Source organism: Pinus tabuliformis, chromosome 1_1, assembly GCF_031772625.1.
Source record: "Pinus tabuliformis cultivar Carrire ecotype Pingquan chromosome 1_1, CPIR1, whole genome shotgun sequence".
NCBI lineage: Eukaryota > Viridiplantae > Streptophyta > Pinopsida > Pinales > Pinaceae > Pinus > Pinus tabuliformis.
Window position 1 is genome coordinate 976892347 of NC_142297.1, and position 18231 is coordinate 976910577.

Consider the following 18231-nt stretch of genomic DNA (forward strand, 5'->3'; position numbering starts at 1 on the left):
GTAAATACTCATTAGGTAGTAAGGTTATATAACTTTGTCCATGGAAAAAAATCTTGAATTTAAAATTAAATTTGTTTTAAGTTATAATCTACTCATTTTAAGTTTTGAAAATATAATTTTTTTTTAAGATAAATTTATTAAAATTTGATAATAATTTATTAAAATTACAAATTTTGAAATACCTTAAAAATTTCTATTAATAAAAATACCTTAAAAATTTCTATTAATAAAAATACCTTAATTTATTTTGTAAAACACTGAATGTATTTATTTATTTAAAAATAATTAAAAAATCACACCAAAAATTATTTGCCCAAATTTACAGCAAAAACTCCGAAACTTGGAGGATTACACAACGCCTCTCACAATTGCAATAAGTTAGATCCTAGAACCATAAGTTCGTCTTTCATAGACACGAATATTGAAATCATATATTTAAAATATCCTTACACACACATACACAAATATAAAAAAGGTGTTCAAAATAATTATCGCCCCTCTAAAGAATTCGGATAAATTTGCACGCTCTCTGGTCGTTTTAAATGCCCATGGTCTCACCCATACGATTTTGAAGTCCATCGATAGTTTACTCCACTATCAGGATTAGTTGATCATTACCGGTCCGAATGGCTACAGCGGCTTCGAAGCTCATGTGCAGTGCCCTCCTCACCCCTGCAAGGATTTGTCCAATTACTCATCATTCCCGCAATCTCTCAGTGTTACTGTTAGTCGGCCATAGCAATTGGGATTGGAATTGGAAACATCGGCCATCAACTTTAAACAGGTTAGTGGTTCGAGCAGCTCGAATAGAATCCAAGGCCCAACTGCCGCTCAAGTCCAGAGCCCCTGAGTTTGAGGTGCCCATTGCCCCTGTCATTCTCTATCCACCTCTCTCTTTGCATGGTTTTTTGATTTTTATTAAGAAGTTGGTTTGGTTTATGCTGTAGCTACCAGAGCCTCTGACTGGAAAAGTGCGAAGATTGGATGATTTCCAAGGATATCCTGCATTGCTGGTATTTTTCTCATCTCAAAGCCGCCAAAGAATTCATAATGAATTAGATAATTCTGATGTTATTGCTTCTAATGTGCAGGTGATGTTTATTTGCAACCACTGTCCTTTTGTTATACATTTGAAGAACGATATTGTGAAGCTTACAAATGAATATATCCCGGTATGCTATGTCTCAAATTTTTACTCTTTTTTCCTTGAATGCGCTTCTTTAAATTCAATTGAAACAGTGCAACCAGCCTGGAGAGGCGGGGCATCGCTAATGGCCCACCTGCACAGGCAAAACGGCGTTCAGGGGTGAACCAATTATCGTAGGCATTTTGTGGCTAACCTACTGTGTCCCATTAAGGGGTACCGTTCCATCAATTCGCCTAGGATTTGCACCAAATTTCACAGTTTATTCTATACCTTGGGAATTGAACCTTGGTGGGTGGCCTGATATGCTATCGAGTCCTGACTTCACTGATATATCATGACCACATTGACAAGTACTTGCTTGTTTATTTTATTTGTATTTAATATTTATTTTGGGTGGTTTATTGTCTTGCCTTGCAGAAGGGAGTTGCTGTTGTAGCAATATCTTCTAATTCAACCGTCACTCACCCCATGGTATTGTTCTTCTACTTCCAAAAGCTAAGTAATGTATTGGTGAAATGGGAATTGCATACCGTGATGTTCTTTTTCTCTGTATTTGCAATTGCAGGATGGTCCAGATTTCATGGCTGAAGAAGCTAAGCGATTCCAGTTTCCATTTCCGTATCTTTATGATGAGGTGGGTAACGGGAACCCTTGCTTGTATTTCCTTAGTGTACTACATTGATCTAATTCTTATTTTCTCCTTCATGCATTTATCCATCTCAATTACATTAATAGTCACACGACTTGGATTATGAACCATTCGCTTAAACCCCAAGCGTTAGAGTATGACTCTGACCAGAAAAAAAAATCTGCATAACACCAGGCAAATAAAATTTAAAATAGGCATATTCTGGCAAACCCTATTAAGATCGGCGTTGTCTGACTATTATATGTTTTGGAATTTTTGGCTGGAATTAATGTTTAAAATTGGTTTTTGACTACATATATGGATTTGGGCACTTTGAAAAATGCTTGGAGTATTTGGATTGTGGAGAATTCACAACTCAAACTTGTGATTCCAACAAATCCCTGTCAGATTCCAGGCAAAATAGGTTCCAGGCAAAATAGACCAGAAAATATGCTGGAAAACCCTCCAAAACATATAACAGATAGACTATGGTGTTTAAATCTGTCAAAATAGTAACTTACCGAGTCCTGGTCAAACTTGCCTGGTCTTCGTAAGTTTGACCTGATTTGATAGATCTTGACCCAAATTAATAGCCTTTGGATCGCTTTGGAGCTGAATGGAGCAGACTTTCCTGTACTTAACAAGTTCTGCAATTCTTATTTCAATGCTCACACAGAGAAACTCAACACAAAACTCTGCAAACAAAAAAATAAAAAAATATTTAAAATGGGCAGATTCTATCAGACTTTCTTAATATATGTCAAAGCAGTTAAGCTCACTGAGTCTCGGTCAAACTTGCCAGAGTCTTGGTGAGTTTGACTAGATTTGGGCAAAGAAGTATAGTATCTTTGTGGATTTTTATTTGCTTTCCATGAACAGTCACCAAAATGAACGATATTGTAGTAGGGGATGGACTTACTAAGATAAACAGATGTACCTCATACCCTCTGAAAGATGGTGTTGAGAGGATAGTTAGAGTAATATTCATGCAATATTTTCAATATATTGTATCCAAGGAAACAAAATGTTGATGACCAAGACACCAGAATTTGTAAGAAAATTTTGAAGGGGTCATTTGCAGCTTACTCAACTAAATTTTTGGGAACCATAATGGAGTTTATCCATGGTCAGATGGTCAATAGGGTGGACTGAGTTAATGGAGAGCATATTGGGAACTGTTACCCACCATTTTGTGGGTGATATCCCTCGGGTAAATTTTTCTCCATAATGGGCCTCAGCCGGCAGCCAGCAGCCCCTTGCAGCCACCATCTAGCTCATTGTGCCATTTCTCCACCACCTGAGCCAGCCATGTGGTCCCTCACCCATCTGTCATGATTTTATGTTTGAAGGTGGGCCTCCCAAACCTAAAGGTATGACTTTTCATTTAGTGATTGAGTATTTTAGTCTACTTATCATGGAAACTCTTGGGTATGGATTAATGGGGGGATTTGGCGGAAAGAGTGGAATAGGTTTGTGCTCTTGTCCCCTAGGCTTCCTTTAAATGTTAACCTTGGAGCCTAGTCTCGTGGGATCTCTTTTACTGACCTTTGGGCTTTAGGGATGGTAGTAGGTACTACATGGGAAACCCCGATTTTAGTTACGTAGTCCCACTCCCCAATCCACATATATCACCCCACTTCCGCTCATTATAATCCCATTCATCACTCTTCCCACCTGAGTCCACATTCATCCATTGGGTTTACAAAGGGTCAGCCACCCCCTCCCCATTACCCACACTTTAGGTTGAGCCTGGAACGATGCCTGGAGGTTGATATAAAGGAATAGAAAAGAAACAACATAATTGGCCACATTCAACAGGAAATTGTACCACAAAATGCAAAAGATGGCTAGGACAAACACATTTAACACGTGGGCAAAAGCCAACACATGAGCTCTACCCCCTTCCATGGCCATCATCCTGGTTCCTATAGGCCCTAGATGAACCTCTTCTATCATTTAGGAACCCATGATTGTCTCAACCCCTGGTGGGCGATGAACTACCCCACCTTAAAGGGGGTATCCATTGCTATATTTTACACATCATGCTCTCATTCCTTTGAGCCCCGAGCAGTTAACCAAAGAAAAATCATAAAAGACAAAAGGCATATGAAGAAGGGTGGAAGAATTAAGGCTGGGGTAACTCATGTACAACGATTCCCTACTACACATCATTTACCCAAGTATGAGCTTCCCTTTCATTAGCTACCCTTGCACCATGGCATGTGACCTAGGTTTTCCCCTTCATCCCCTACTTTGTTCCATCACTTTATCACATGCCACCACCATTTGAAGGATGTACCATGGACATACCACCCCCTTTAGAAGCAGAAACCACCTAATAGGGTGCTTGGTTAACCCCCTTTGAGCTTGGAGACATTTGCACATGCTAAAGCCCATTATGGAAGGGCATGCCATTATGAAGCGCCCACGTATTTTCCATGGTTTGTAAACTCTTTTACTTAATTTCTTTAATGACTTGGTGTACTGGAGGGCAAGGGGATGCATTGGATCTTATGCAAGATTACAAATGGTCTCCATTTTGGGTTTGGTCTCCCTATACGGGGTTCTAATCCTCCAGAGCGCTACATTGACACATGTAGGGTGTGTGTAGAGAGCCATGGGTCTCCACAGCAGTAGATAGCATTCCATGGATCCCCAGAGTCATTCAGAGATAGCTCGTGGTTCACCTATTGGACAAGGAAGATGTACCTAGTTCACCATGCTCAACTGGCTCCATAGTTACACCATACACTTGGCAGATGATCTAGGATCTATATGATGATGTGGCATCACCTATACCATCATCCTAGCCCTTGCAGATGGTCTACAGGCATCTTCGATTTGTTTGGAGACCCATGAGGACACTTGTGTGCCCTCACATCCATTTGGAAGCACCACAAGTTTATTACTTGGAGAACACGGGACCAACCCCTTGTCCACTACTTTTTGGAGTCCTATTTCACATTATGGCACCTATGGACTTCATTAGGCCTCCTCTAAGGCCCATAAACAAATGTTATTGATCATTCGACTCTCTTGAGAGGCTTACTCCTTTGTTATTGAGCTAATTTGGTGGGCTTGTCACCAAAAGTACTTGTTATTTTGCACATTATTTTATTCTAGGATTTAATTTAGGCCAAAATAAGCTAAACCAAATTCATTGGACATTGTATAAATAGATGATGAGTTGATTCATTCTCTCATCATCACTTGGATTGATCATTCTCTCTTAAGAGATTTTCGCTATTCTTTTTGGAGGACAAAATTGGATGGATGGATGAATTTTGATGTTTGGATATCTTCATTTTTGTCTTGGAGCTTCTATATTGGCATATGATGATGATTGGATATAGTTGTTCTCACATGTAAGTGCTCTTTTAATGCTATTTTGTCATTCTTTTCTATGTCACATAAATGATGCTGGCATTTTCGCTATACTATGATGAAATTTTGCTGTTTTTCTTTGGTGAAAGGGTATACATTTGTTTTTTATTAGCGTTGCATCATGTTATGGGCCATGTTTGAATAAGTGAATGTTCCTAGAGATATTTCATTGAAATTTATCTTGATAAGTCATCACATATTACACATAGAAGTATTAAGACCTTGAAGCAATTTTTCTCATGCCCTAATTGTCATGCGAAATTGTTTTATATGCCTCCTTGATTGAATGAAACCTTCCTAATCATTGGAATATTCTTGACTCCATTTCTCCCAAAGGAAAAGGTACTGGTCCTCCATAGGTGAAGACCTTAAAGTCTATTTTTCTCACCTTCTCCCTTTCTATTTAGGCCTAGCCTACATAGGTCACCTAGGGAATCACTAATCTCACAATCTAGCCATCCAAATACTTAGATTTTTGGTCCACAACTGCGATGCAGTTTTCTCTAGAGGCCCTCCGAATTTGAAGCAAATTTGACGGTGGGATCTTGAGATATTGCAAGCCTTAGCTCAAGGACCGTTTCTTGCCCCAGGTTTCCCGTGGTTAGGGACCTCATTGGGATTATTGCATTAAATTCAAAGAAAATTTCTCCTTTAATCCCTTTCTCCCCCTCAATTAGGTCAAGCACACCCTTGGTTGATCAATTCCATCCCCTTGACCTAATTCTGGGTCCACTTGGCCCCGTGTGGTCCCATAACATTTTAAAGATCAATCCACAAAGACCACTTGGAATCCAAGTTTCCACAAGGATTTTAGGGGCTAGGAATCTCCTTGACAAGTCATATACTCAAACCCTAGCCCTTGGAATTCCCCTAAGCCCTTCTTAGAGAGCCTTTCATCTTGCTTTCCAAGCAAGTAAGCCATACATTTGAGCCTCTCTTGTGAATAGGCTTCTAGGATCACCTTTCACCCTATCATTGATCCATTTACCTTCGTGATCCTCATTATACTAGGTCTCCTCCAATCAATGAAATTCTGTAAAGAGCAGGGAGCCTTAGCTGATGTGATAGTGGGCTATCGCTTCATTGTTTCCCTTGACCTAGTAGTTGCCCTATTGGACCCCTGCTAGTTTGAGCAGTAACATTTTTGGCGCCATTGCCGGGGACACGAGATGTGTGCTTTGTTCCCCATACGACATATTGACATATCATTATTGACAACTCCATTGGAAGAACGAAGCCCTAGTTCTTCATTGAATTTTAAGGTTGATGCTTGTAGGGTGATGCAAGCATATTTTTAGGCATCTTTAAATTCCCCTTAGTGACTCCTACATAATTTACATGTATACCTCAAATAGGTTGTCTTTCTTTGATGATTTTCTCGCTTTGGACATCGCTAGCGTCCTTGGCCACCCTAATCATGTCACAAGAAGGATGGTATGTGGGGTGCCCGTGTTTGATGGTAATCCACTCTCCGCAATTGACTATATAGAAAGATTTAATGCACATGCTTCAAAAGAGAAAGTGGTTCACTAGGATGTCCTTATGTTGTTGTTTATGGGATCTCTCGGTGGTCATAACTCATGGTTGCATGATCATGAACCTGAGAGCATCTCATCTATTGAGGAGTTCGTTGATGGCTTTCTTAGACACTTTCAAGTATACCCTGCATTAAGCATCCAAGAGGAAGCCTTCATCGAGCATCATCAAGACATTGAGAATCTAAGTAACGAGCAGGAAGACGAGTCATCATTGGATCCGCACAATGAAAAAGATGATTCTAACAACATGTGTGTAGGAAAGAATGAGTCTATGGAAAGTGAAGTTGAGACTAACCTTACCTTTCTCAAGGATAGTACCCCCGAAGATTCTCCTTGTGAGAACCTTGAGGAAGGTGATCCCGTTGGCCCCTTGGAAAATGACATTGGAAATTATTGCCATATTGAAAAGGAGAAATGGGAAAATTGTTGGTCCTCAATTTGATTGTGCTCCCATTTATGACACCGATAAGGAGGATGAGGTTGAGAGTGGTCCTCCTTTTCTCCCCGACATTGTTTATGATGACATATCCATTGATACCCTTGGAAAGGAGAATTACCATTTTCCCTTGCATAAAAGAGAGCAATTGGAGATGATTGATTCTCCTTTTTGGGAAGACCCTATCTTCGATACCAACAATGATAGGATTGATAAGGCCCTTGCTCATACCTACCTTCCTTATGATTTCGGGAGTATATTCAAATCACTTGAGCCTCTAGAGTTGGATTTTTAGGAAAAGGATCCTGTTGAGACTTCACCTTCCCCTTTGCCCTTTTCTATTGTTCATCATCTTGAGTCTTCATCAAGTGATTCCCTCACCCCTTGTCATATGATCTCAAGTGACCGTGAGCCCTTTCCCCCTTCCAAGTATAGTGTCAAGGAAGAGCCCCTCATTGATTATACTTTACCTCCTTGGACACACCCTCAAGGTTTTGATCACTCCATGACCTCCCCTCTCCAATGTGACCATCACCTTGAGCAACCTATTTGTTGCACTCCTTTCCCTCACCCTTCGTTCCCCTCTCATCACAACCTTGGGGCAACTACAAAGCACAATATTATGAGTGATGATTGTGATAAGAAGTTCTTAAGGATAATCATTCATTCCACCATTGTGTACTTAGAGGGAAGGCTCTGCATTTCTAGATTGACTCGTGTTCCTTCTCTTAGGGATTCCTCTTACCTCACATGGAAACCATATTTTCCCACCTCTCGCTTGCAGCATCCTCCATGTGTTTGGGATTGCATTCGCTTTGGGATTTGCTGCATGAATCATATAGGCATGCATATTTATATTGATTTGATGATATGTTGGTTGCACTGGCTTTATGATTACACTTAATATTAGCTTCGTTGTATGCATGTTAGGGTAGGATGCATTGCATGCTCATTTTCTCATTAGAACTAACATCATATGATATTTCTCATGGTAGATTAGATGCATTTAGATTAAATTTGCATTATATTTACTTTCTTGTTGATTTTATGGCCTAACACTAAGCATGGGTGATCATAAGACACCATAGAAACATGTTTCCTCGTGCATTTAGTCTTTGATATGTGCAAGTAACAGGTCTACGGTAACCAAGAGATTGCTGGTGTTCTCATGACCTCTCGTTCGAGTAGCTTCGCCCACTTGTCTGAGAGCTCATGTCCTAGTTGGAGCCAAATGTTACCTACCATTTTGTGGGTGATATCCCTAAGAGAAATTTTCTCCATAATGGGCCTCAATCGGCAGCCAGCAACCCCTTGCAACCACCATTTAGCTCATTGTGCCATTTCTTTGCCACCTAAGCCAACCATGTGGTCCCTCACACATCTGTCATGATCGTATGTTTGAAGGTGGGCCTCCCAAACCTAAAGGTATGCCTTGTCATTTGGTGATTGAGTATTTTAGTTTACTTATCATGGAAACCCTTGGGCATGGATTAATGGGGGGATTTGGCAGAAAGAGTGGACTAGGTCTGTGCTCTTGTCCCATAGACCTCTTTTGAATGTTAACCTTGGACCCTAGTCCCATGGGATCTCTTTTACTGAACTTTGGGCTTTAGGGATGGTACTACATGGGAAACCTCGATTTTGGTTGCGTGGTCCCACTCCCCAATCCACATATATCACCCCCCTTCTGCTCATTATAATCCCATTCATCACTCCTCCCACCTGGGTCCACATTCCTCCACTGGGTCCACAAAGGGTCAGCCACCCTCTCCCCTTTGCCCACACCTTGGGTCGGGCCTGGAACGATGCCCAGAGGTTGATGCAAAAGAAAAGAAAAGAAAAAGCATAATTGGCCACATTCAACAGGAAATTGTACCACAAAATGCAAAAGATGGCCGAGACAAACACATTTAGCACATGGGCAAAAGCCAATACATGAACTCTACCCCCTTCCATGGCCATAACTTGGTTCCTATAGGCCCTAGATGAGCCTCTATCATTCAAGAACCCATGATTGTACCAACCCCTGGTGGGCGATGAACTACCCCACCTTAAAGGGGGTATCCACTGCTATACTTTACACATCATGCTCTCATTCCTTTGAGCCCGAGCAGTTATCCAAAGAAAAATCATTAAAGGCAAAAGGCATATGAAGAAGGGTGGAAAAATTAAAGCACCAGGAAACTCATGTACCAAGTATGTGCTCCTTCCTACACATCATTTACCCAAGTATGTGCTTCCCTTTCATTAGTTACCCTTGCACCATGGCATGTGACCCAAGTTTTACCCTTCATCCCCTACTCTGTTCCATCACTTTATCACATGCCACTACCATTTGAAGGATGTACCATGGACATACCATCCCGTTTAGAAGCGGAAACCACCTAATAGGGTGCTTGGTTAACCCCCCTTTGAGCTTGGAGACATTTGCACATGCCAAAGCCCACTATCAAAGGGCATGCCATTATGAAGTGCCCACCCATTTTCTATGGTTTGTAAACTCTTTTAATTAATTTCTTTAATGACTTGGTGTATTGGAGGGCAAGGGAACGCATTGGATCTTATGCAGGATTACAGATGGTCTCCCTTTTGGGTTTGGTCTCTCTATACTGGGTCCTAATCCTCTAGAGGGCTACATTGGCACATGTAGGGTGTGTGTAGAGAGCCATGGGCCTCCACAATAGCAAATAGCATTCCATGGATCCCCAGAGTCATTCAAAGATCGCTTGTGGTTCACCTATTGGACAAGGAAGATGCACCTGGTTCACCATGCCCAGCTGACTCCACAGTTACACCATACACTTGGCAGATGATCTAGGATCTATATGATGATGTGGCATCACCTATACCATCATCCTAGCCCTTGCAGATGGTCTACAGGCATCTTCGATTTGTTTGGAGACCCATGAGGACACTTGTGTGCCCCCACATCCATTTGGAAGCACCATAGGTTTATTACTTGGAGAACAAGGGGCCAACCCCTTGTCCACTACTTTTGGGAGTCCTATTTCACATTATGGCACCTATGGACTTCATTAGGCCTCCTCTAAGGCCCAACGACACATGTTATTGATCATTCGACCCTCTTGAGAGGCTTACTCCTTTGTTATTGAGCTAGTTTGGTGGGTTTGTCACCAAAAGTACTTGTTATTTTGCACATTATTTTATTCTAGGGCCTAAATTAGGCCAAAATAAGCTAAAACGAATTCATTAGACATTGTATAAATAGATGACGAGTTGATTCATTCTCTCATCATCACTTGGATTGATCATTTTCTCTTAAGAGATTTTCTCTATTCTTTTTGGAGTCCGAAATTGGATGGATGGATGATTTTGATGTTTGGATATCTTCATTTTTGTCTTGGAGCTTCTATATTAGCATATGATGATGATTGGATATACTTGTTCTCACATGTAAGTGCTCTTTTAATGCTATTTTGTCATTCTTTTCTGTCACATAAATGATGCTGGGATTTTCGCTATACTGGGCCAAAATTTTACTGCTTTTCTTTGGTGAAAGGGTATAAATTTGTCTTTTACTAGCGTTGCATCATGTAATGGGCCATGTTTGAATAAGTGAATGTTCCTAGTGATATTTCATTGAAATTTATCTTGATAAGTCATCAGATATTGCACATTGAAGTATAAACCTTGAAGTAATTTTCATCATGCCCTAATTGTCATGCGAAATTGTTGTAGAGGCCTCTTTGACTGAATGAAACCATCCTAACCATTGGAATCTTCTTGACTCCATTTCTCCCAAAGGAATAGGCACTGTTACTCCATAGGTGATCACCTTAGAGCATATTTTTCTCACCTTCTCCCTTTCTTTCTAGGCCTAGCTTACTTAGGTCGCCTGGGGGGCATCACTTATCTCACAATATAGCCATCCAAATACTTTGATTTTTGGTCCACAACTACACTGGAGTTTTCTCTAGAGGCCCTCCAAATTTGAAGCAAATCCGACGGTGGGATCTCGAGATATTGCAAGCCCTAGCTCGAGGACCGTTTCTTGCCCTAGGTTTCCCTTGGCTGGTGACCTCATTGGGATTATTGCATTAAATTCAAAGAAAATTTCTCCTTTAATCCCTTTCTCCCCCTTAATTAGGTCAAGCACACCCTTGGTTGATCAATTCCATCCCCTTGACCTAATTCTGGGTCCACTTGGCCCTGTGTGGTCCCATAACATTTTAAGGATCAATCCACAAAGACCACTTGGAATCCAAGTTCCCCCAAGGATTTTAGGGGCTAGGAATCTCCTTGACAAGTCATATACTCAAACCCTAGCCCTTGGAATTCCCCTAAGTCCTTCTTAGAGAGCCTTTCATCTTGGTTTCCAGACAAGTAAGCCATACATTTGACCTCTCTTGTGAATAGGCTTCTAGGATCACCTTTCACCCTATCATTGATCCATTCACCTTCATGATCCTCATTGTACTGGGTCTCCTCCCATCACTGAAGTACCTAAAGAGCAGGGAGCCTTAGCTAAGGTGATAGTGGGCTATTGCTCCATTGTTTCCCTTGACCTAGTAGTTGCCCTATAGGACCCCCCTCCTAAGACCCCTACTAGTTTGAGCGGTAACAGGAACCTGTCCAGTATCTTGTCAAAAATTTTGGATAGAAAAGCTTCCATCTAAGGAATTCACAACACTAATAGTAACTTGTGAGAATTTTATTGTGGATGTAGAAAATTCATAGCAATTTTTATCCCCTTCTTACAGTTGCCTTGGATATAGGAAATTTTATGTGGACCAATGAACACAGGTATCGTTAGAAATATCTTAGAAAAGGCAAAATGAATCAAGGGAATGCAAGAATAATGTGGAACGGGCTTAAGAAATACTCAAATTATATGGTGATCATAATAGAATTCGATGGTCATTGAGATTGGTGCCAACCTTTCTCTGAGCATAAAGCCAAATAACTAGTTGTCTGCATGAAAAATCCATAAAACTGTCATAAAGGAGGAGGCTTCTCAAAACTCTGCAACTTTGCTCATGAATTTGTTCTTGTTATGGACAATGAAATTTCTAAATGGGGGGAGACATTACTGCCTACAAACGTTTATGAAGTTTTTTTTAAATGCTGCATATATTACTTTATAGAACAAATAAGCACATTAAGGAGCACAAATTAAATTATTGAACAACAGGGGTACTGGGAAATCCCACAATAAAAAGGCCAAAAAAGCATGTGACCCCATGTACCAAGAGAGGACTCTACATCACGACAAAAAATGCTGAAGTTGTCTCTCACAAGCAAAGCCTATTGCTCAAAACTCTTTAAATCTCTGAGACCAAAGGGGACGAGGACTCCCTGAAAAGTGACTTTATATCAATGTTTCCATAGAAAGCCAATAGCTAGCGACCATACCGATTGCAATAGGGATTTTCTGCTAGTCCTAATCGGCCAAGTGCCACACAGAAGAGGACTCTTCCATGAAAGTGGGGTTGTGAGGAAGAAAGTGATATTTATCCTGAAACCATGCCCAAAAAACTTTAGCGGCTCATGATCACCAAAAAAAATGTTCAGTTGTTTCTTATTTGCCACACAAAATGCAAGCAACATCTCTGACATTTGATTTTATAAAGATTACTCTTGACAACCAACCCTTCATGGAACAAAAGACACCTTCACACTTTGTACTTAACACAAGAATGTGATTTCTGGATACATTAACATTGCCTCAATCAATTTTCCACTGGATCCTTCACCTCCACCTTTTGTCCAAGTGAGGGACAAGGTCAAAAGTGTGCCTTACGCTACAATACAAGTCCTAGTCTTATAGATGTAAAAGGATTCCCCATTCCTCCATTGCCAATCCCTCCAGAATAACCTTGACTCATGTATGATGTAATTGCATTTGAAAAAAGACAACCCTTTGGAATCATGTGCTATAGGCCCTCTGAAACAAATTTATCTACACCAATGAGATTTTGGGCCTAGTTAAGGGCAAACCAAGTATGCTAGGGTTGGTGCTAATGATTCCACAAATCCTTCCAAAAAAGGCCATTTTCTTATCAATCTTTTACTTAATGTAATGAGGTGAAAGGCCAACCTAATCATTGGGGAATTCAGAATATCCAAATTTGTTGTGACACAAAACCCCAAGCATCTTGAGGTCACTTAAATTGACATGCAAGAAAGTCAAACACAACTTGCCAAGTTGGTCACATCCCTTAAACAAGGCAAGGCTTTCAATTTGGGAAGCCTTCAATTATGTCACAACTAAAAATAACCTTTAATCTCAGGGCAGTATAAGTTTCAATCTCTTGAGGAGTACAATCTGTTGTAATCATAATGTTTTCCATGAAACCTGGTTTCATGGCAATGTTAATAGGGATAGTCTCTGAGATGTTTGCCAAGTTCCCTTTCGAAGAAACAACATGAATAAAGACATGGCATTGGGAACATTCAACATTACCCGAGGAATCCAGGATTTTAGAGCACTCATCCAAACTATCTACTTGAGGGAGAAAAGATGACCGATGATAAAGATCCCCCCAGGGATGATTAGAGACTGACATGACTTCCATAATTGCTTCATCAGAAGAAAGTAGAGTATCAAGAAAGTCACAAGAAGGTGGATGGTCAACTGCCCAATTGGGCACAAGATAGTCATCGAGTAGCTCATGAGACGTGTTGCTTGACTCAGCAGACTCAGATGCCAAATGGATGCGTTGGTAAGCAATCATAGTTGGGCTTAAAGCATTTTGCTCAACATAGTGATTGACTTCCGATGGAGAAGGCACAAGCCAAGGGTTAGGAGACACATGGGGTCCACAAGTAAAAAAAGAGATTATATGCATAGGAACAACTAAAGAAGAAGGAATGTCGAGCAGGGTAGGAGGAAGACACCGATAAGTGACGAGATTTTAAATAATCCCGCACCAACACTCTCATAAGCTATAGGGTTATCTCCAACAAATGACACAAAATTGCCCATAGTGATAAGATTGGTTGACGATATGCAATAGTCTAATTGATCGATCATGACAATCTTGCCTTCATGGGGAATGCGAAGCACACGAAACACTGAAGACACGATAATAGTCATAGCATAGAACCAACTACGACCAAGGAGAAAATTATAAGCTAAGGGAACATCTACAACTTAAACTTCGACATACATGGTTTTGCCCCCTAGTTTGATGGCAAGGAAGGAAGAATTCCCTGAGGCACGAAGGTGTGTCTATCAAAGGCCTGTAGAGTAGTACTTGACTTATCAAGTGCTACAGAACCAATAGTCTTCCAACATGATGCAAACATCACACAAGTAGAAGACCCTTCATGCACTGAAGTTCTGTATATGTTGCAATTAAAGATATGCACCAAGATCTAAAAAGCGACTTGATGAGAGAGTCTAAAATGAGGGGCATCAATGCCAATCGTGATCCAACTCGACTATGAGGGATCCACCCCTCCGATAGCGGTCAACTAGGCTTTGCGTTGCATGGGACAACTTTGCAAAACCTCCAGAGTAGACATGGAACAAGATGCTTGGGATAAATTCTCAATAATACTATAATGTTGGGCAGCCGCATTAGGATTGTGTGTTGACTTACAGAGAACACCCTTAGGTGGGCAATATACTAGGTCCAAGGGCTTATCTAATGTGAGAGGTCTAGTGGACGTAGCAGGGGTGGCTGAGTCCTTAGAAACAGAACTCGACTCAGGAGTGTCATAAGAATTTACTCACATGGACAAGTTGACTTGTTCATTAAGCATAAGAACAAGCACATTGCTTCCAAAAGGAAAGTCATGTTGCCACCCACTAACCCCTGGTGAAGGTGGAGGAGGCTGCACAACCATTTGATGTTGTGGCGAGGCAGGGAATGGATGAGTCAAAATCACCGGCTGCTAGTGGAGCAAGAAAGGCAATGGACTTCATCCATACGAGGGCACTCATAACTTAAATGTTCTCCTTGACAAATCTTACAAGGAAATTTAACCTTTCGGTGATGCTCATTGGTGACCCCACTCTGATTAGGTTGATTTTGAGTATTCTCCTTATCATATTTAGGATTATTCTTTTTCTTCTTACTTCTAGGTTGTTGAGTATTCTTAGGTGTTGTGGACTTCATTGTGAAAACCTCGGTGGAATGCTCAGAAGAAGGTGCTTGCTGAGAATCAGATGCACATGTTGGGCTTAGGATATGACAATCTTTTACCCTAGCTGAGTAGCTAGCTAGCTCACAGTATCAGAAAAAACAGAACCAATAACACCATCAGAGTGTAGTCTTGGACTAGGTCGTTGTGGATCAGTTGAAGGTCGAGGAGCATTAAGAATAATCTCATACAAAGTGCCTGATTGAGAATAAATCAAGTCAAGGTGTTGAACACGTAAGATTTCCTGCTCCTTAGTAGCTTCCCCAACCATAATGAGATCCTTGGCTATAGATGGCAATAGAGATATGGCGAACCAGTGTTTAAATACTTCATTAGGAAGTTTGGTTCGTACTAACCTCTTGCGTCATCTCCACTCATTGATATGATCAAAGATGTGATTAGAGTTATCTTGTTTGAAATTCGACAAAAGGTCAGTCCCAAGATCCTACCTAGTAGGTAGTTGCAAGTGATTCAAGAAAGTACGAGCCAAGGAGGAAAAGTCATTATAAGATGCTGTATAAAATTCGATATACCATTTGCGGCATCTCTGGTTAGGGTTCTTTGGAAAAGTCTCAACCTCACAGAATCATCCACCAAAGAGTTAGTAAAACACCAAAGATGGTAGGTGGTGATGTGTGTGGAAGGATTCTCACCTGGCTTCCCTTTAAACTTTAGGAATATCAGACCAAAGCTTGGATGGCATGGGTAGCCATCGAGGGTTATTTACCATCTTATCCAAATCTAACAAATCGAGAGAAGCTAGAAATGAAATTTGTTGTTGGTTAATTGGATCATAAGGGAAATAAGTACCCCCTGACGGACCATAAGGTCTCCCCATACTATAGTAAAAGGCAGATGAATGTGGATCAAGGTTGTACTTCATCCTAGTATACCAAGGTCCTGGGCCAATAGATGAGGTGTAAGAATGTTTTCCCCTAGAGAACAAAGAACCCCCAAGAGCATGGCTACTCATGGGGTTGTACCCAACAGTAAAGGAAAAACCTCCCTGTTCCATAGCACTGCCGTAAGCGTTATATCTCATTGCATAGTGGTACTAATGGGGCTAGTGCCCCTAGGTAAACTAGCCCCTCTGAAGGAATATGAACCTCTAGAGAAAGGCACCCCACCTAACAAAGAACTATTTCAAGGTTGACAAGCACTACTAAAAACATATTTTCCCCCAGCCTGACTAGAAGCAATCATGGACCCGCCTACATGTTCCCCAAAGTAGGTATGCTCGTGTTAGGTAAAGTGATCATAGGTATAGATGAACTAGGAGTAAAGATCCCAACTCCCACAGGTTGACTAGGGTTTTCCCCCATTCCGAACACAAAGGTGGATGAAGGCATAGACACAGACAATGGCATAAAACTTGTAGGGGTTGTTGCTGCCTTAATCCACACCTGAGATTATCGTTGAGAAAGTATTTAATTCCACTTGGTGAGGCCTTGTGGGCAAGTCTCCAGTTGAGTCTGTCACTCAATTCTCAACCCCTTTGTCTAGGCTTACTCCTAGCGAAGCCAACGGGGGTGGACCCTAAAAGATATCTAAGGCTCAACTATATAAGTTAAGTTATAGGAGTTTGCAATGATGTTCAAGATACAATTCACTCTATGGCATCAATGCACATTCATGAGCATATACATCAAACAAGACTGAATATTGAAAGATAAGAAAAGTAAGACCAGTGCCAAGATGTAAGTCTCTTTAAAGTAAAATGGAAAAATAGTAGAACAACTTGGATGATGCTTGAAAATGAAATAAATGCTCAATATGATACTTGAAGTAAATAAGGATTTCTCAAAAGAGATAACATTTTCCAAATGAGAGCATATGAAATACAAATTCAAACATCCATCCTGCTTTGTAGTGAAATGAAATTATCTTGGTAAATTTTAGCTTTAGTCGGATCTAAAGAAAGTTATAATAAAAACTCCCTTCCCCAAACCCTACCCTTGTTCGGGCTCAGATCTCAGAGTAAGGAGGCAATAGGGGATGGAGGGTCCCTAATGTCTACTTCAACCAACTTAAGTTGGAGGTAAATTGTTAGTGCAAAGGATGTCAATTTGCTAATGAAAGATTGCTTGCAAAATAGATAATACTTGCAAGTAAATGCAAATCAACTTAATGAGGAGTCCCAGTATAAGGGAATGACTAAGAGAGACATGTCAATGATAGGGTCTATAGTGATTTTCAAGGCCCATTCACAAGAGAGACTCAGATAATAGGCTTGCTTGCTTTAGAAGCAAGGTAAGGGGATCTCTAATAAAGGCTCATAGGAGGCCTAAACCTAGGGTTTATAGGTATTCCTTGATAAGGGATGCTCGAGACCTAAGATTCCTTGGGAATGGAAGGTCCTCCCTTGTAAGCTCTTGTGAAATGATAAGCATATAAGGGTTTGGGACCACAAGAGAGAGACTTAGGGGATCCAAGCAAGGCCTAGGTTTTTGCGATGGTCATCAATGATATGACTAGGCCAGACAAGGATAAGAGGAAGGGGGTCAAGAGAGATTAACTTCTTTTGAGTTTTCAAGCACAATAGACCCCTCAGAATGCCGCTAACCAAAGCAACCTAGGACAAAAATGGTGTTGGAGCTAGGGCTTAGGTTTCTCCAAATCCAAACGTGGGAATGGTTTGAAATTTTGTAGAGACCTAGATGACACTCTAGTGTAGCTATGGACTAACTTTTACTTGATTTGAACCAACCCAATGTATTTTGCACTATTCCCTTGGAGGTTATTAGGGTTAGGGCAAAAATTTGGAAGAAGGGAAAGAAAAATGGTTTTAGGGTTGACCATCAAGGATATAGGACCAATGCTTGGCTATTGGGAAGATTGGAGTCAAAATGATAAAAACTTGGGAACTTTGCTCTTCAAGGAGGCCTAAAGAAGCAGTTTCACTACTAATAGATGCAACTACATGACAAATTCATACTTTTATACTTCGATTTAATGGAGTTTCAAGGTAAAAGGTGCACAACCTACCCCT

General features: G+C 40.7%; 1 protein-coding gene across 2 annotated transcripts in view; it reads left to right on the forward strand.

The window, feature by feature from the left end:
* Positions 1-496: 496 nt before the first annotated feature.
* The window catches only part of LOC149217785 (uncharacterized), a 216944-nt gene continuing 199209 nt past the window's right edge, over positions 497-18231 (forward strand). Inside the window, exons 1-5 of one of the 2 annotated variants that reach the window (XM_089391421.1) lie at positions 497-857; positions 948-1013; positions 1092-1172; positions 1565-1618; positions 1713-1781. In XM_089391421.1, the coding sequence (XP_089247547.1) occupies positions 627-857; positions 948-1013; positions 1092-1172; positions 1565-1618; positions 1713-1781 (501 nt within the window). In that variant the 5' untranslated portion in view covers positions 497-626. The remainder of the gene's footprint in view (positions 858-947; positions 1014-1091; positions 1173-1564; positions 1619-1712; positions 1782-18231) is intronic. The other variant, XM_089391420.1, reaches the window with a different exon arrangement.